The sequence below is a fragment of the Salvia hispanica genome, chromosome 1, assembly GCF_023119035.1.
Source record: "Salvia hispanica cultivar TCC Black 2014 chromosome 1, UniMelb_Shisp_WGS_1.0, whole genome shotgun sequence".
NCBI classification, from domain to species: Eukaryota; Viridiplantae; Streptophyta; class Magnoliopsida; order Lamiales; family Lamiaceae; genus Salvia; species Salvia hispanica.
Genome location: NC_062965.1, coordinates 7,529,114 through 7,549,439, shown reverse-complemented (window position 1 = coordinate 7,549,439; position 20,326 = coordinate 7,529,114). Strand labels below are relative to the sequence as shown.

The window sequence follows — 20,326 nt, the reverse complement described above, 5'->3', positions numbered from 1 at the left end:
CTACAAGATTAATTATTAGTACTAGCATTTAGTTATTCATGTAATTCATAACCAAAATGATTATTTGAAAAAACGACCCAAATTATCATCAGTATTCATAAATCACAATGGCATGGTCCCTGACTTTTTCATCTTTCATTGCAGACCAATCTCACAAAACTATCCTATGTATCACAATTCACAAGACCTAAAAAGTAACTCTTTGTCTTTTTTTATTTGATTTATAGTTAGTGCTTACATAGCTAATAATTCGTTTGTGTTGGGTCGTTATCGGGTCAACCCAATATCGGTCCAACCCAATAAGGACTAACCCAAACCCAAATTAAAATCATCGGGTTCTAGTTGATATGACACGATAACATCCCAAACCTGATTTAACACGATTAAAACTTGATATTACGTGACAAAATCCAATATTACACAATTAAAATTTTACCAGAATTTAAATCTAAATAATAAAGTATAATATTATTTAAAATGATAAAAATAAAAATATTATCTATCCGAACTAACCCAGAATCATTGGAATATTATTGGATCGATAAGATAAGAACTCGAAATCATTGACTTTGTGTGTGTTTGTGTCAAATTTTTGTTTCATACTATCAAGATAAGAACTCAAAATCATTATCTTTGTATGTGTTTGTGTCAAATCTTTAATCATACTATTCAAAATTGTCAACCCTACTTACATATACATCTAATTCTGAGTTCATAATGGTTCTTGGTCAAATAAATTTATAATCCTTTGATCATGAAGTTATTATTTTATTAACTAAAAGTAATTATATTACTACATGTTTTAAATCTTTAAGTCAAAAATGGAGTTCATTTCGTTTTCTTTCAAACAAATTTCTCTCATCCATAGATTTTGTTGAAACATAAGAGATGTCACGTTCACATAATTATTCAAATACATGATTAAGAATAAGGGTGCATATCTACTAGACATTGTACTCGAATGTAAAACTTTGAGGTTCATGAGAGAGTGGGTAAAAAAGCAAAAATAGATTCATAATTGCTAATACTCTCAAACCCTTTCATAATTGCCTCAAAACACCTTTCTGTCGTTATCTATCACTATCCTTGTTTATTTTAATCATTGTATTTATTTATTTATTTATTGTTTCCAATGTTATGTCACAAACATTATCAAATTCGGTGCATAAAAATAAGCGTATTAATGTCTTTAATTGTAATCATACATCATAATTAATGTAAAAAAAACCAAAAATATAAATTGCTGTAGCGTTTTTTTGAACCTCGAATCATAAGAAAAAGTTGCCTGGCCATGCAAATAAAGGAGAAAAAGGTATTGTACTACGCACTGTAATATTTAATTAGTTAAAGACTTTCTTAATTTATTTCATTGGAATGAAATTTACTTCATTTAAATAAAAGGAGTGAATCTTTAACTAAGAATGAGTTTTTTTTTCTCTACCACAGTTGGATTTTTCAAAAATTACTTTATTCGTGTCCATCCATATGGTGAAGTAAATATTTGATCCTTAGGCAAACAAAATATGAGATTCCAACAACTGCATCTATAATACCATAGGCTGCAAAAATTATGCAACTAAAAATGATATGGTCTATTGTTTCGGATTCCTCTTTATACAAGATACAAAACTCATCTTTGATTCCAAGAAAACCAAATCTAAAGAGTCTTTCTTTGGTGTTTAGTTTGATCAGCTAGACAAACGAAACTAAAAGTTGTACATGCGATAGGGCCACATTTCTCTATACCAACTTTTTATGATATAAGTAGTTTCTCTCTTGTCCCATGTTATACGAGTAGCCTACAAGTAAAAATTAGAAACGTAGAAAGAAGCTAACTTTTTATAAGTCCAAATCCTCACACTATGAATCTCACTTAGGTATTTATGGTCCATGATTAGGTAGAGGTCCTTCTCATAATCTTCCTCCCGAAAAAAAGTCTTCTTATCTTGTAAAGTTCTAAGTAGGGATGTCAATCGGGTCGGCCCACCGGATTTCGGGCCAACCCTATTCGGGTTGCGGGTCAATCGGGTGCGGGCTAGTCGGGTTGTGATTTCTTTCGGGTTATAAAAGTTCAACCCTAACCCTAAAAGCTCGGGTTTCGGGCTAGCCCAGCGGGTTAATCGGGTTGCTACCGATAGGATTAACATGCGATCAATCCCACAAATAATGATGAAAATTAGTTATATTCATAAAATGTAAAATATTTAATAATGATAAACGTGAGATATATGCTTAAACTCAATCATAAACATGATCAAATACTAATATTTGAGATATTTCGTAAAATTTTAATGCATATTTTAGAAATTTAAATAATTTTTTAGTGAATTTAAAGTTTTTAGTTTATTTATCAATTATTATATTAATAAAAATTCAATATATAATTTATATATTTAATATAAAAATTGAAAGTTATTTTTTTTAGTTATCTATAATTATAAAATCAATCAATGAAATGTCGAATTAGGAGTAAAAATTGCAATAATAAAAATTTTATCGGGTTTTTGGGCCAGCCCATCGGGTTTTCGGGTCTGGCTCTAACGGGTTGCGGGTTAATCGGGTGCAGGCTAGTCGGGTTGTGATTTCTTTCGGGTTATAAAAGTTCAACCCTAACCTTATAAATTTGGCGGGCTATTCGGACCAGCCCACGGGTTGCGGGCTACATTGACATCCCTAGTTCTAACGAGAAAGACACCAAAATAAGAAAGTAAAATCAACTAGTACAAATACCAACCACTTTGGAGACTTGACTAAAGAATATTAGTCATTTGATTTGATGTCAATGAGAATCTTGAACATCTTTCTTTTTGATCATATGATATGATGTCACCTTTCAAAGTAGTACTTAAAAAAGCTAAACAAAATTGTGCATAAAAACCGTAATTTCGTTAATATTTTCACCAAGTAAACTTGAATTATATTTAATTTCAATAGAAAGAAAAACAAAAAAAAAATAACAGGACACTTGAATATAATGCCTGAAAATAGTTTCTGGCCAATAAATTGATGGACATTATTGGTGGGCAATAATTGAAGGCTCCTGATTATATCAATTATCAATGTGATGTGATTGCACTAAATATAGCACAACATCTGTATTACTCATTTATCAACTTGCAATTTCATGTCCATTCATATTATAAGATAAGCAAATATATGCCCCACCGCTACACACACACACACTCTAATTTCAATTCCAATTAGCTATTATAGAATATGACATTGATTTTGATTTTAGAGTACTTGAGACCCCCACTACCACCCTTTTTATGGTGAAGCAATTTTGTGTTTTAAAGAATAAAGTTGGAATATCTCCATGATTATAGGATATCCACACAAATTTAGGTAATAATAATAATAATAATAATAATAATAATAATAATAATAATAATAATAATAATAATAATAATAATAATAATAATAATAATAATTGTGCTAAAAATGCATTTTTTTTTAAATTTCTTAGGATATTGAGGCATATGGCTTAAAATGAAAATTATTATGGATGCTCTGTGTTTTTAAGAAATAAAAATATATAATTATTAAATTGAATTGTAAAGCTAAATGATTGGGTGCTTATATACTCTTTATTATATATATCTTTTAAATAGATATTTTAATTATTTTTCAAACTCATATATATCTTTATCTTTATTATATATAGACTCTTTAAACAGATCTTCTAATTATTTTTCAAACTCAGATATCTTAATGTGGACTAAGTTTATTAAAATAGAATATGACTTAAATAGAGTAGAGACAGAATCCTATCTTGGAGAGAATAGGAAAAATGGGTTATATCTCAATAGGAGGAACGAAAATTTGAGTAATAAGCCTTGGGTTCCTGTTCTTTGTCTTTGTAACTCAACATTTGAAAATTTGAGTTCCAAATCACACCACTTACACTTATAAGTACTAGTAAAAGTGTAACTTGAATTATTAGAGCTTACATGTTTTCGCAATTTCAATTGATCTTTCCTTATTTGCTCTTGCGTGATATTATCCTCAAGAGAGTTGTTGTTGAAGATGTGCCGCCTAATCCTATCCATCGCCGAGTGTCTGTGTTATGAGAGCATGCAGTTGCGTTGAATGGATCGTTGGTATTTGCCAACAATCTACGGTGGGACGTTTTCTTTTAAATTTTTTTGAGGTCGTTTTAAAATGTGCATCTTTGTTTTATGCACATAATGAGCAACTTGGCATATTGCGATAAATATATTGATCAACGCCCCGACTATTATGCCCCAGACTCTTGACACTGCAGACGTCCGCAATGACAATTTGGCAGATGGCTTACGGAGGGATGTTGGATCTATTTGATGAGTACATCCATGTCGCAGACACTACTAGCATTGAATATGTTAGGAGATTTTTTTTGGGGTCTAGAAAGCATTTCGTAACACATATTTACGAAGGCTCACTACTGCTTGTTAGAGTCTGTATACTAGAAATCACATTTCGAGTGATTGAATACTGTAAAAACTCTTATTTTATTTTCCAAGGAATAAAACAGATTATTTTTGTCATAATGTTATTATGTTTTACATATAATGGATGTTTATTGCATATTTAAATGTATAAGCAACTTAACAAAGTTTAAGTCTTTGTTTTAGTAGACCGGTTGTGAGCGACGTCCACTTTAATCGGATGTGTGGGGGACTCTACCACTACAATATCGAAAATGTACCCACTATGTTATTTCTTCCATCTATGGGAAAAACGCCAACGGCGTTGGCGTCTCAATAAGGTAAAACGCCACGTTTTACAATTTCTTATTGAATTAAATTTAAATACTATTTTATTAGAAAAACGCCAAAGCTATTGGCGTGTTTATTAAAACGCCTATTGCGTAGACGTTTTTAAGCCGAATTCTAGCAAAATAAATCATATATAAAATATATATATATTGTAAACACGCCAATACAGTTGGAGTGTTTAACAAAAACACATATTCTGTCGGCGCCTTTAAGGAAATTTCGGCTAAAATAAATCATATACTTAAAAGAAAATACATGGTTAAAACGCCAACGATGTTGGCGCCTTATCGTTGACACAGATATCAGTCCAGTCTTTCCCCAAAATGACGAACCCTAATGTTTTACCCATCCCAAATGCGAAAAAACATTCAGCTGCGCGAAAACCTTGCCCGGGTTGACTCAATCGGCGATTTGAGAGAGAAGATTTTGATTTTGGTCTACTCTTCCACTCATTAGTCCTCCTATTCGGTTAGTATACATAATTTTTGACTAATATTTGATGGATTGTTATGATAGTATATATTGTGGTGTAGTTAATTATAAAAATATTGTTGATGTATAAAGTTTCTTCTACATAATGATAAGTGTAAAAACAATACATATTTATTTTTGTGCTACGTTATTGCAGATACTATGCCGTGGTGTGTCAATTTATATTGGGGTGGAAAGATAATTTCCGGACCAGTTATTTCATATGATCCTCCTTTCTCATCAGGATTCATTATGTTGGACAAATGTATATCCTACAATGAGCTTGTGGATACAATTTGTGAAAGGATGGGTATAAACATACTTGAAAACAAAGTTCAAATAATATGGAAACGTACCATATGCGTTGGATCTGCAGTCACGTTTATAGGTACTCTACTAGAAGAAGTATGCATGCCACTAATGTTCAGTGAGAGTATGGCTAAAGGAGGTCAAATTGAATTATTTGTTGAGCATTCTGCAATTACTCAACAAAATAGTCATCATGTCATAAGTTACGATGTTGGTACGTCTACGAGAGTACAAGTAGCAAGTTTCGCTGCAACACAAGATTTTGATGTTGGAGGCGTGCGTTTAGGGGACAGTGACAATTGTGATGTGGTTGATGACATTATAGGTCCTGATAAAGCCGACTTTCTTGATCCACCATCACCTTATGATTCAGAAGATGTAAACATTGTTAGTACAGACTCAGATGGTGATCCGTCAGATGATGATCCAGTTGGAGAAACAGCAGTTGAAGAAATAGTGGATGGAGAAACAGCAGTTGGAAGAAGAGTAGTTCCACAGTTCCCACAGCGTGGAATGAACTATTTTCGCACCTTACCAGGTATATATGATAGTTTTGATCCAAAGAACTTTGAGGCTGCTGATCCTAGTGTGCATTATTGGAGTGAAAAGGATCCTAGCAATGTCGGTTTGCATTCCAAATTTAGAACGAAGTTGGAATTGAAGACCGCCGTTACTTTTTGGCATTTGGAAAAAATCCGACAATATACAGTTGCTGAAAGTAAAGGAAAGAGATGGCATGCGGTTTGTAAGTACCCACAAGGAAATCCGGAAGATAAGTCATTACCGAAATGTTTGTGGGAGTGTCGAGCAACATTGAGAAAGCATGATGAACACTGGCAAATTAGAGTGTTTACCACTGCTCATACTTGTATGGGGGATCGCAATTATGATGGGCACGCCAATCTCGGTCGTCCATGATAGCATTGAGTGTTCGGCATCAGATAGAAAACGATCCTGCTTACAAGGTAAAAGCTATTGTGGCGGATATTGAAAATAGATTTCATGTGAAAGTTAGTTACAAGAAAGCATGGTATGCTCGGAGGACAGCTATTGAGCTTGTATATGGTGGTTGGGAGTGGTCATTCAAAGTTTTACCGTCTTATTTGAATGAAATGCAGAGACAAAATCCTGGTATAATTGTCGAATGGTTGCACGATGACAGATTAAGCCGAGGTGTGAACAAGGTTTTCAAGTACGTATTTTGGGCTTTTGGACCAGCTGTGGAGGCTTTTCAACTATGCAAACCAGTTTTAACAGTTGATGGAACTCATCTACATGGACGATGTCGAGGTAAAATTCTTATTGCCGTTGGATTTGATGCTAATAAGAAATGTTTGCCGGTTGCATTTGCCATTGTTGATGAGAAAACCAAAGAAAGTTGGAATTGGTTTATGGAACGCATAAGACTGCATGTAGCAAAGCATGAAATATGTGTAATTTCGGATAGGCATGTGGGAATCATAGATGCAATGAATTCTCCCATATGGAAAGAAGAACCTAAAGGTTATCACAGGTTTTGCTTGGTACATGTTAGAAAGAATGTTCTGCAGAATCACAAAGGTATCATGGTTAAAAGGTTGGTTTGGAAAATGGGTATTGCTACCAAAAAGCGCAAGTTTAAGAAAAGACGTCGTTTACTTCGAGACGTCAACAACGAGGCTTTGCAGTACCTTGACACTGTGGATAAAGAAAAATGGAATTTGGCGTATGACAATCACAAAAGATGGGGTGAGATGACCACTAATGTGGTGGAATCTTACAACAACGTGTTGAGAGGCGCAAGAGAACTCCCAATCAAGGCTTGCATTGATATGACATTTTGGAGGACAATAGAATGGTTCAATCAGCGGTCAATTGCATCAACACAGTGTGCCACACCACTTACCCCGTGGGCGCATGAAAAGGTGTGCAAAAATGATGCAAAGGGTCAGTTACATAATGTGAGAGCACCAAGCACAATGCGAGGGATTTATGTGGTTCGAACACAACGTCGAGTTGGAGGAAAGGGTGGTAACAAGTGGAAGGTGAAGTATTTGGAGTCGAACTGCAAATGTCAAAAGTGGCAGATGTGGAGACTTCCGTGTTCACATGCAGCGGCAGTTGTGCGGTTTAGAAATGACAACATGTTATCGCTTGTTAACCCTGTATACCACACAAGTGTTTGGGCATTGTCATATTTCACCTATACAACATGATGGGATCATCAGTGAACCAACTGATCAGATACAGCAGTCAACAATGAGAGTTTTTATTTTCATTTATCTGAAAGCACATCTATCTAGTTTCCTATCTTGAAATTCATGTGTGAAAATTAGTACTGTATCATATTCATGATCAACATTGTCTCTGGTTTGACTCTATGAATCCATTGTTTGAAATATCAAAACTTACAAGAAATAAAATGTTCACACAAGTAGTAGGAAGTACCAAACAAGTTAAGTGCAATTTATCATAGAACTGAGACTGCTAATTCATGATCAAAATGATCAAATCTCTAAAAGTTGCAAACCTTCGAGAAGCAGCAATTTTGATTTCTTCTGATTCAAATCCTCACATTTTTTCTATAAATTCGATTTTCCCAGCCCTACGACAAACATCTGAAGCTTCAAAAGGCAACATACAAATATGGGATTTAGATATAAGAACATGAAATGGAATGTTCATACAAGCAAAAAGTCGAACATTTTGTGAGAAATTTCGCAAAGCTTCGGATTTCTTCGTTTTATCCCACAAACAATTACTAACCACTTCAAATTTCAAGAACTTCAGTCTCCAGCTATTACAAACCACTTCAAATGGCTGGAGTCTCTCGCGCTGGGTTAGGAGGTTCTCGATTTGGGAGGAAGTGGAGTAGTTTCCGATTAGGGAGAATGAAATGGGGATGTTTCCGATTTCGGAGGAGAAATGGAGGTAGGGTTCGCGATTTGGGAAAAATAGATGCAGAATCTGTGAAGAGGGAAACACGCCAATTTCATTGGCGTTTTTACAATATATATATATATATATATATATATATATATATATATATATTTTAAATATGATTTATTTTGTGAAAAATCGGCTTAAAAACGCCTATGCAATAGGCGTTTTAATAAACACGCCAATAGCGTTGGCGTTTTTCTAATAAAATAGTGTTTAAATTTAATTCAATAAGAAATTGTAAAAGGCTGATTAAGCTGGCGTTTTACCTTAATGAGACGCCAACGCCGTTGGCATTTTTCCCATAGATGGAAGAAATAACATAGTGGGTACATTTTCGTTATTGTAGTGGTAGAGTCCCCCACACATCCGATTTTCTCAATAAATGAGACAGAAAGAGACTTTATTTTTCGTCAAAATTTTCGTTCCCTTCTCTATACAGAAGAGGACGATTTCTTCAATTCTCCTCTGTGAGATATTTCTGTCTTCTTTATTTAAGTCCTAGTATCCCGGTGAGATCAGCCCACATTGATATCGGAATACAGTTCGGGCACCAGTCAGAACTCGAAAGATTTGTGGTCTAGTACTCAAGATCTTCACGTGGAGAAGTAGCGAGCTATCGTCGATTCTTTAGAGAATCATTAAGGTATTATTCCTACTCCGTAGAAAAGCATTTTTTAGGTTTCAATTATACTTAAAGCATGTTTTAATTCAAGTTATGAGCATGATACATGTGATAATTATGTGAATAGATTTTGTATAAATAATCCGCTAAATAGATCGAAATTATTATGTAATTTATTTGATGCACGCTTCCACTGCCAACCCCTTCACTGCTGATACCCAATTCTTGATAAATTTGCACGAGAGTGTTCATGACTATCTCGATATGCTAGGAAACATAGATTTGTATGCATTGGGCGTGGCAGTGCATGGTTGCATGCACATGTAGTTCTATAAGGGCCATCGACCGACCATAATCCTTGAACTTTACTTACTAGCGACTCTAGATCTTGCTTCCATTCTTTGATGTGGCTAAATTGAACAATGATATTAACGTCATCAACCACTCACTTATCTTCAATGAAGTTTTGCACTGGTAGTGCCCAAGATCATATTCACTTCAAATGGACGACAACATAATATGGGTACTACTTGGCTGATGAAATCTACTCAGAGTGGTCGGTGTTTGTGGAGTTGATTACATGTCTGATTGATCGAACAGGAGCTTTATTTGTTCAAATGCACACAAGAATGTTAAGAGGACTTTTAGTGTGCTCCAAGCATGTTGGACAATAGTGAAAGGTAACGCGCATATGTGGTATCAACCATACATCACATATGTGATTTGTACATAATCATCATACATAATACTCCCTGCGTCCACAAAAAAAATAGTCTTATTTATAAAAGACATGTGTTTTTATGATCAATTGGTAAAGTAAGAGATGAGAGAAAAAGTAGATAAAGTAGGTGATACACGCTGGAAGAGATATGAGCGAGAAAGCAGGGGAGTTGTTTAGCCTAACCACTCAGAAAAATAGAAGAAGGAGTCAGCATCAAAAATCTCGGCATTTGTTAATTGTTATTTTCATGATTAAGTTGTTGCACTTTTTTAGCTCCATTAGTTATAGTAAGCCTATAAATATTGAGCTCTCCACAGACGAGAAATCATCTTGGAAACTCGATCTTTAGGGCGTTTTAGCGCAGGCCTCCTGGTGAGGATTTTTATCTTCCGTTGTTCCTTGTTCTTTTACTGTTATCAAATAAAGCCGAGATACTTCCATCTTTATTTATCATCTTCTTTGTGTCTTGATTAAGCAGCAATCGAGTGATTAATTCTAAGCAATTCTGGAGCATTCCTTGTGCTCTTGATCTTCCGACGGCCTTTACTCTATCAAAATTGGTGCGGTGACGATGGTTAACACTCGGAATACGGACTCGCGACTTGACGGATTAGAGAAGGCTGCCGGGGAATTGGAGAAAGGTGTTGATTCCCTACAAGTTTCCGTGGGCAATTTGAATGCCCAGTTTCAAAAGACAGACGAACGAATTTCGGCGGTGGCTTCTCAACTTGAGTTGTTCATCGCAGAGATGCGAAAGACGAATGGCAGAACCACTGACGAGGAATCTGCGGAGAACCTGGAGTCGGGCACCGCGGAAAAAGCGACCACTGCATCTCTGACCATGCCCTCTTTCGACGGATCCGAGGCGGTCGGATGGCTGGCAAGGGCCGAACAATATTTCCTGGTCTCTAATACCCCAGTGGAGAACAGGGTGAAGGTAGCCATGGTGGCTTTGACGGGACCAGCACTTCCATGGTACCAGCTATTGATCAAACGCATTCCCAACCTCTCGTGGGATCGTTTTTTACAGGAACTGATGAAGCGTTTCGGGAATAACGGCGCTTTGGATGAATATGAGGCTTTCGCAGCGGTCCGCCACACTGGTTCTTTGGCTGACTATGTAGCGGTTTTCGAGTCACGCCTCGCCTTGGTACCGGATCTAGCATATCATCAATACTTGGGCTTCTTCTTGGCTGGCCTTCGCCCTGATGTTCGCTTGCAAATGAAGGCAGCCAAGGTCATAAACTATTCGGATGCGGTCCAGCTAGCCCTCGACATCGACCAAGTTCCGGGGAATCTGCCCCCATACTCGGGTCAGTCGCTGACCGCTAGCTAATCAGCCACGTCGGCAGCAGGTTCAGGGCGGGCTATCTCAAAAGGGTACTCCCAATCATTTTCTCCCCAATCAGCCATGGGACCATTCCGGAACCCCTCACGGAAATTCAGGAATATGTCAACGGAGGAATACCGAAAGCACATTGCAGCAGGTACATGCTTTAAGTGTGGTTTGAAATTTGGTCCCACCCACCGTTGCCCTCCAAAGACTCTCAACGTGCTAATGTATGACGACGGTGATGAAATCTTGCCCGATGGCTCGGCCGTGGAGCCGGAGGGGGTGGAATCCGATCAGGAATTAGAGTTGTCAGAATTATCTTCGAACGGGCTGGATACCTCCCAGACCATGAAATTATTCGGAAAAATCGGCCAGCATAAGGTGCTAGTAATGGTGGATAGCGGAGCTAGTCACTGTTTTATTTCAGATCAGCTTGCTACGCTACTCAAATTACCGGTAACACCAACCATTCCCTACTCGGTGACTTTAGGCGACGGCTCTCGGGTCAGGGCTGCGGGGATTTGCAGAGCCATCGCCCTGACTATGTCCTCTGAGGTCTTTCCACTCTCGTGTTATGTGTTTCCTCTGCGGAACATTGATGTTATTTTAGGTGTGTCGTGGCTAGCTTCCTTGGGTGATGTGACCACCAATTGGAATGATTTATCTATGAAGTTCTCGGTGCAAGGGCGGCATGTGGCGATCAGAGGCGACCCTTCCTTAACCCATCGGGCATGCTCCGCGCGTGACATTCAGACTTTGGAGGCGGGCGATGCCTGTTGGGTACTCCGTTCGATGACTGACGATATATCGAAGGACCAGTTCGAATTTGATGTTGTCCTTTCTGCGGCAGAACGACACCAGCTCCAAATTCTAACCGGGCGGTTTCCAGCTGTCATCAACGGCCCCAGCTCCCTTCCACCAGCCCGGCGGACGGACCACCGCATTACCCTCCAGCCAAGGGTTTTGCCTGTATCAGTCAGACCCTACCGATACAATCATATCCAAAAGGATGAGATGGAGAGGTTGGTAGCAGAGATGCTAGCGTCGGGCGTAATTCAACCAAGCACAAGTCCATATTCAAGTCCCGTTCTACTTGTTCGGAAAAAGGATGGTTCATGGAGATTTTGTGTGGAGTACCGCGAATTAAATAAGCGGACTGTGCCGGACAGGTACCCCATCCCGATTATTCAAGAGCTTTTGGATGAATTGCACGGTGCTCGATGGTTTAGCAAGCTAGATCTGCGGGCCGGGTACCACCAAATTCGGGTTGCCGCCCCGGACATTCACAAACCTGCATTTCGCACGCATTCGGGTCACTATGAATTTTTGGTAATGCCTTTTGGCCTCACCAACGCCCCCGCCACCTTTCAGAGTCTCATGAATGACATCTTCCGGCCATTTCTGCGACGGCATGTTCTCGTTTTTTTGACGACATCTTAGTCTATAGTGATTCCTGGGAGGCTCACTTACGACATCTCGGCCAGGTATTTCAAGTCCTCCAGGAAAATCAGCTGGTTGTGAATCCAAAAAATGCTTGCTGGGAAGATGAGAGGTAGAATACCTCGGCCATATCGTCTCCTTCGAGGGGGTCAAAATGGATCCCTCTAAAGTATCAGCGGTGATGCGATGGCCGACTCCAACCACGCTTAAGGGTATCCGTGGTTTTCTTGGCTTAACGGGATACTATCGTCGATTTATTCGGGACTATGGGAAGATTGCAGCCCCCTTAACAGCCTTGCTGAAGAAATCAGAACCGGCCACACCCAAGCGGGCCTGGACTTGGCCGACAGAGGCTGATCAGGCGTTTCACGATTTGAAAGCCGCTTTGACATCAGCTCCCCTCCTGCGCACACCAGATTTTACTAAGGAGTTCATCGTTGAATGTGATGCTTCTGGTCGCGGCCTAGGCGCCGTCCTCATGCAAGACCGCCAACCCGTTGCTTATTTTAGCAAGACTCTCTCATCTCGTTGGCTAGCTAAGTCGGCGTACGAAAAGGAGCTCATGGCCTTGGTCCTCGTCATCCAACATTGGCGCCCCTATCTTCTGGGCCGCCGCTTCATAGTCCGCACTGACCAACGGAGCTTACGGCAATTGCTAGCCCACCCCTTGTCGACGCCGGCTCAACAAAATTGGGCGGCCAAACTCCTGGGATACGACTTCTCTATTGTTTACAAAGAAGGTAGGCTCAACCGGGCAGCCGACGCACTTTCTCGCCGGGACAACGAGCAGATGGAGTTGACCGCCCTATCTCGCCCAATCTGGGCTGATTGGTCAGCAGCACAGTCATTTGTGGCGTCTGACCCCCAGCTCCAAAAAATTAAAACTGCATTGGAAGAAGGTGTTCCAACCGCCCCACACTATGAGTTGATTCATGGAGCCCTATTTTATAAAGGCAGATTTGTGATTCCGTCCCACTCTCCATGGATTCCAAGGTTGATGGCTGAATTCCATATGACTCCAAGTGGGGGCCATGCCGGTGCCTACCGGACATATCGGCGCCTCGCGGCAAATGTCTACTGGCCAGGAATGGTCAAGCATGTGACAAATTTTGTTGCGGCATGTGCAACGTGCCAGAAGAGCAAGTCTGAAACTCAAGCACCAGCAGGTCTTCTAGCACCTCTACCGATCCCAGAACGTGTTTGGGATGACGTGAGTATGGACTTCCTTTCGGGTCTTCCTAAGGCAGGCAGCGTCGATTGTGTGTTTGTGGTGGTTGATCGATTGTCGAAATATGCCCATTTTATGGCTCTCCGTCATCCTTTCTCTGCTAAGCAAGTAGCAGACTTGTTTACTAAAGAAGTAGTCCGTCTACATGGCATCCCCCGCTCCATTGTCTCTGACCGGGATCCCATTTTTCTGAGTTCATTCTGGCGCGAACTGTTCCGGGCAACCAGGACCAAGCTTAAGATGAGTTCGGCATACCACCCGGAGACAGACGGGCAGACCGAAGTCCTTAATCGGTGTCTGCAGACATATCTGAGGTGTTTCTCGTCAGATCAGCCGAAGCAGTGGAATAGGTGGCTATCTTGGGCTGAGTATTGCTATAATACAAGCTCTCATTCGGCGTCGGGCATGTCACCTTTTGAGATAGTATATGGACGACCTCCCCCAACAATCCATGACTTTTTACCCGGCGAAGTCCGAGCTCAAGCTGTGCTGGATAACCTGCGTTCCAGAGACGAGATGTTGGCACAGTTGCGACGTCATCTGGAGCGCGCACAACAGCGGATGGTCGCCTCCGCGAACAAGCATCGTCGGGACGTGGAATTCGAAGTAGGGGACATGGTTTTTCTGAAGTTCCGTCCTTACAGGCAGTCCACACTCTTCACGGCTCCTAATCGGAAGCTTGCTCCCCGTTTTTTTGGTCCATTTCGGGTGGAGGCCCGAATTGGCAGCACGGCCTACCGTTTGGAGCTTCCAGCTGAATCCCGCATCCACCCGGTCTTCCACGTTTCATTGCTGAAACGAGCGATTGGCTCGGAGGTCCCTGCGCAGGAATTGCCCTCCTCATTATGGGATTCGGACCCCCCATTCCTTCCCGAGACTGTGTTGGAGAGGCGGGTGGTGAACCGGGAAGGGGAGGAGTTTGATCAAGTGCTTGTCAAGTGGCTGGGTCAAGGGACCGATGAGGCAACTTGGATGGACGTTACTGATATGCATAGCCAGTTTCCTCTCTTCCGCCTTGAGGACAAGGCTTCTTCGACGGCGGAGGCAATTGATACACGCTGGAAGAGATATGAGCGAGAAAGCAGGGGAGTTGTTTAGCCTAACAACTCAGAAAAATAGAAGGAGTCAACATCAAAAATCTCGGCATTTGTTAATTGTTATTTTCATGATTAAGTTGTTGCACTTTTTTAGCTCCATTAGTTATTGTAAGCATATAAATATTGAGCTCTCCACAGACGAGAAATCATCTTGGAAACTCGATCTTTAGGGCGTTTTAGCGCAGGCCTCCTGGTGAGGATTTTTATCTTCCGTTGTTCCTTGTTCTTTTACTGTTATCAAATAAAGCCGAGATACTTCCATCTTTATTTATCATCTTCTTTGTGTCTTGATTAAGCAGCAATCGAGTGATTAATTCTAAGCAATTCCGGAGCATTCCTTGTGCTCTTGATCTTCCGATGGCCTTTACTCTATCAGTAGGAGAGGAAAAGAGAAAAAGTAAGGTCAGAAAGAGAAGGCGAAAAAGTAAATAAAGTACTCACTCTGTCCCATAATAGATGGCACACTTAGGAAATAGCACGATATTTTAGGAGATGTTGTTTTGTGTGTTAGGAGGAAAGAGAAAATAGTATATTTATATGGGCAGGCCTATATTCCTTGGTTTTAATAGGACTCCTTACAAGCGTTGTTTCTATCTACTATTATCTAAAAATAATCAAGTTATTAATGACTGGACGAAACCAAGAAATCACCCCTCACGTGCGAAATTATAGAAGATCCCCTTTAAGATCAAACAATTCCATCGAATTGAGTATGATTGTATGTGTGATAGCATCTACTATACCAGGAATATCAATGAACCCGATAATTCCTCAAATATTAAAAAGCAAAAGATGTAACGCTCGTCGCATGTGATCATCCCCAAGCTGTGGATAATTCACAAATTGGAAGATGCCACTTGGCGCAATGGCCCCCACCTATATATCTAAGCTTTGCCATATAAAATCGTCGCTCACTTCCTCAGTTGATAGCATAGCAAAAAATCAATCCAATTGAAAAACAGAGAAGCCAAAAACACATAAACACGCGAGTGACATCTCTTCGCCGGCGACATCAGCATTGCCGGAAAATGCAAATTTCGGCGAACGATTTTTTTTTCTCCCCCTACAAACACAATGTTCGTGTTTCCTTCCATTACCGTCACGTTTTCCGTGAAAAGCCCTAGCAGAAGTTGTTTCCCCCTTTTGAAGTAAATATTGCTTCACAATTCTATATTTATCCTTTACTTTTGTGTTGGAGTTCAATCAAAACAAGTAGTAGAATTCAGATTGCTTTTTTAGGTTTTGAAATTTTTTGCAAGGAATTTTTGTCTAGTATTGAAGTAATTTGATCTCGAGTGAAAAGCCTTTTCCGATGAGAATCCAGCCGATCGATGCGATCCGACACGACGTCGTCAAGCCGCCGGTCCTGAAATCGCGGCTGAAGCGGTTTTTCGACCGCCCGTTCAACAGTGGTCTGAGGAATTCATCAGTTGAATTCGAGCCGAGCTCAGTTTGTTTGGATAAAATGGTTCAGAATTTCATCGAAGACAACAACGAGAAGCAATCGTCCGCTTCCGCCGTGAAATGCGGTCGTCACCGCTGCAGCTGCTTCAACGGCAAGAGCAACGACAGCTCCGACGACGAGTTCGATCTCTTCTCAGACTCGTTAGCAGCGAATTCGTCCTTCACCGATCCCTGCGATGGCCTCACGGTACTGCGATTTTCAATTTTTCATTTGCCGATGATGACCTAGTTTGTTTGCTGTGTTTAATTATGCTTAAATCGTTGATAATGTTGCGATTGTAGAGCTTGATTCCCTGCGTGAGCGTGGAAGAGAGAAATTTACTGGCAGACACTTCGAGAATGGTTGAAAAGAGCAACAAAATTTGTAAAAGGAATGACGAATTGAGAAAAGTCGTCGCCGATGGCCTAATTGCTCTTGGATACAACGCCTCTGTTTGCAAATCCAAATGGGAAAAAACATCTTCTGTTCCAGCTGGTTAGCTCTCACTCTCAGTTCTGTTTTCTAGTTTCATTTGAGAAATTTAAAATCACAATTCGCAAAATTTGTTATCAAATTTGAATAATTCTGGTCTCTGTTGGTTAATTATGCTCAGGCGAGCACGAATACATCGATGTGATAACGGAAGGCGGCGAGAGGCTGATAATCGACGTGGATTTCCGATCGGAGTTTGAGATCGCCCGATCAACAAGCGGTTACAAGTCGATCCTGCAGTGTCTGCCGTCGATTTTCGTCGGAAAATCGGATCGGCTACTGCAGATCATCGTCATCGCGTCGGAAGCAGCCAGGCATAGCCTGAAGAAGAAAGGAATGCACATCGCGCCGTGGCGCAAAGTCGAATACGTCAAGTCTAAATGGCTCGGCCCTCACACACGCACCACAGCCGTTCAAAAGCCCGATGACGAGGCCCTAACCGAGCCCGAAGTCATCCGAGTTATGGATGGTGCCAAGGGGGAGCTGCGCCTGATTTTTGGGGAGGAAACGTCGTCGCCGGAGTCTGGTACGGAGAAACTGAGTTCGCCGGTGATTTTATCCGGTGAAATTGCACGGTCGGTGACGTGGCAGTTGCCGGAGCTGAGGCCGAAGAGTTTGGAGAGGGGAAATAAGGTGGTCGTCACGGGATTGGCTGCTCTCCTCAAAGAAAAACTCTGAAACTAAAATAACATAAAAAGAATAAAAGATAAATTTTGTTTTTTTTTTTTTTTGCTTGAAGCTTCTCTAATCTTTGTATTTGAAATAAGATTGAACAATGATCCATGATCCCTAAACTATGCTCATTTTTGAACTTTCACATATAGATACTGAATATGATATCGATCCTGAATATGATATTTTCTCTATTTCATATATCTAAAATACAATTGTAATGAGTTACTAAATGTAAATTTCACAATAGATATAAGTAATGTGGATGGATTGAGAAGAAAATATGGCACGAGTAATCTAAGACACCAAGAAATTGATAGTAGTATGTTGAAATGAATTATTGTGCTAATAATCAGAGATAGATAGCTGGAGATTCATGCATATCCAATTGTTTCCTAGGTGGCAAACAATATGGATATATGATGCTCTTTCTATCAGTGTTTGGGAAAAGTGGATAATTCTGAATAACATGGTGGGGAGGAAAGCATGAGATATGGCTGGGAGAGAAAGACTTGTGTAATCTGGGACTTTGGAATGGCAACTTGTATGTGCATGAAGTTCATGAAATTTAGGATTATTTTAAATTATTTCTCTCTCGTGGTAATGAAACAGAGCTCATATTTGTTGTGTAAATATTTTCACGAGCGTTATATTGAGAACGTCTTGTATGAAAAAAAGTGTAGATGGATGTTTTAGTTGAGTGGGTGTAAGGGTCCTCACATCATATAAATAACGTGATGATATTCCTTTTTCCTCTTTGGTGGTTCGCATCTAGCTTTCCTTTTTCACAACTCTCAAAGGGAAAGAGAGATTTCAAATTCAAACCCATTTTAGATTTCAAATATTTGAGATTATGCTCTTTTACTTAGTTTTATTGTCAAAATCAAACGACACATCATTTATTAAAAATAAGAAAAAAATAAAATAGTATAGTATAAAGTAAAATGGTTATTCGCACGACAGAATATAATTCGTGGAATTAAATGCGTATTTTTTTTTTAGGTTTTTAGCTTTTACCTCTGTTTTTTTATCATTGGAGCTTTTTAACTTTGACCGGACAAAATGGAGTGGGGCTGTAAAACCTGCAGTTAAATAAAAACGGGTTTTATGGATGTTACACGTGTTGCGTATGCATTGGAGCAGTAAAATACAAAAATAATGTCTGAAGCAAAGAATAAATTGAAATAATGGAACTGCCGTATGTTCATTATTGGCCATCATCACATTACTTTATAGACATAGTATCTAGGTGTATTATAAAACTTTTTTACTAAAATACTAAAATTAAATAAAATCAAATTTGAGTAGTGCAAAACAAAATTACAAAGGGTAGAGTCTAAAGTCTAAACAATGGTAATCTTATACTCTCCCTCTATTCTAGATAGTCGAGGCATTTTTTTTAGAATATGAGAATTATGAAATTGAATTGTTAAAAATTAAAGATAATGAAGTTTTATAAGAGAGGACTAAAGAAATAAAGAGTAAAGTATGAAAAAAAGATAAAATTTGTGATAAAAAAGAAATAACTTAATTACCTTGATTTCTTAAAACAATATCAAAAAGAATACGATTAAACAACCTTGGGACAAAATGTATGTATGAGTCCGAGATTGTTTTACAAATTAGATTATGGAGTATAAAATAGATCAAAATTCGAAATGCCATCAAGAATTTGAATAAGTATGATTATGCCACCATTTCAAATTTATATAAGTAGCCGTGTATAATATTATACTCCTTTCGTCCCTGAATATGTATCCTGACGGATTTTAAGAAATGTAATATAAAGCGAGTTGAATAAGTTAGTGGAAATGTGTGTCCTACTTTTAAATACTCTATAAGTTTATACTCCTTCCATTTCTAAATAATATGCACTTTGGGTGTGGTACAAGTTTTAATATAAAATTGGTAAAGTAAGATAGATTTAGAGAGAAAAAGTAATACTAGTAAAATATTATTAGTAGAAAATATGTCCCAACTTATTAGAGAGAAAAGAATTTCTAAAATTAGTTTGTACATATTATTATGAGATAGATTAAGAATAAAAAAATGCATATTATATAAGGAGAAAAATAATAAACTGTAAATGAAAATGAATTAGTTCAATATTAGATTCACTCCTAGAAATGATAAAAGATAAAATGGGATAATATGTGATATATTAAAATAGAAAATTGGAACGCTTTTTTAATATCACAATCTATCATTGTGGTGGGGTTGGGGATTATTAACTGTATATAAAGTGGGTGGGACCAAAACAAACAAGATATTGGGCCATGTATACTAATTTTCCTCTTTAAATTTAGTGAAATGGGTCCCTTAGAGGCCACAGCAAAATAATACAATTGCCAGTTTTAACAATAATACAACCTCTATGAAGCTACTCTCTCACAATGGATATGGTTAGGCCGTGACCATCTTTAATGATACACTAAAATCTAAAATCGGATAGGTATTTAGTTTCAATAGTACTCAAAAACCAATTCTATTTTTGGTTTTTGAGAAAAAAAATACCTATTTTTAGGTTTACACTAAACCAATACTAAGAGTTTTTCAAATTTTGTGAGTAAAAAAGGCATAATATAGAGAATATTCTTTTAAGTGTGAGTTTAGTGTAAATGGTTGGAGTAAAATCAATATTTAGCGTGAGATTTACACTAAAATGAGTTTGAGTTTAGTGGAATGGTTGGAGATGCATTTACAAAGTCGGGGATGCAATGTTTTCTCCATTCATTATATCAGAGCAATTCATCTCAAAATAAAATAAAAGATTAATCCAAACCTGAGTCGACAGAAGCGGGGGCGACCATGGTGGATT

General features: G+C 38.8%; 3 protein-coding genes across 3 annotated transcripts; all 3 read left to right on the top strand.

The window, feature by feature from the left end:
* The first annotated feature begins 6,451 nt into the window (after positions 1-6,451).
* On the top strand, positions 6,452-7,732 carry LOC125186278. The gene has a single exon (XM_048082634.1). It carries the CDS (start codon positions 6,452-6,454, stop codon positions 7,730-7,732), a length of 1,281 nt encoding a protein of 426 aa, XP_047938591.1.
* Positions 7,733-11,213: 3,481 nt separating this feature from the next.
* LOC125186267 lies at positions 11,214-12,575 on the top strand. Its single transcript, XM_048082625.1, has one exon. The coding sequence runs from the start codon at positions 11,214-11,216 to the stop codon at positions 12,573-12,575; it is 1,362 nt and encodes a 453-aa protein (XP_047938582.1).
* Positions 12,576-15,835: 3,260 nt separating this feature from the next.
* Positions 15,836-17,639, top strand: LOC125206905. Its single transcript, XM_048106123.1, has 3 exons — positions 15,836-16,551; positions 16,647-16,839; positions 16,958-17,639. Exons 1-3 carry the CDS (start codon positions 16,213-16,215, stop codon positions 17,512-17,514), a joined length of 1,089 nt encoding a protein of 362 aa, XP_047962080.1. The 5' UTR covers positions 15,836-16,212; the 3' UTR covers positions 17,515-17,639.
* The last annotated feature ends 2,687 nt before the right edge of the window (positions 17,640-20,326 follow it).

What these genes read in the sequence shown, in the direction of transcription:
- LOC125186278 (XM_048082634.1), top strand. Translation starts at nt 6,452, where the DNA reads ATGATAGCATTGAGTGTTCGGCATCAGATAGAAAACGATCCTGCTTAC.
- LOC125186267 (XM_048082625.1), top strand. Translation starts at nt 11,214, where the DNA reads ATGGGACCATTCCGGAACCCCTCACGGAAATTCAGGAATATGTCAACG.
- LOC125206905 (XM_048106123.1), top strand. Translation starts at nt 16,213, where the DNA reads ATGAGAATCCAGCCGATCGATGCGATCCGACACGACGTCGTCAAGCCG. An exon ending in ATCCCTGCGATGGCCTCACG is followed by an intron (nt 16,552 to 16,646) that starts GTACTGCGATTT and finishes TTGCGATTGTAG; the next exon opens with AGCTTGATTCCCTGCGTGAG. An exon ending in AACATCTTCTGTTCCAGCTG is followed by an intron (nt 16,840 to 16,957) that starts GTTAGCTCTCAC and finishes AATTATGCTCAG; the next exon opens with GCGAGCACGAATACATCGAT.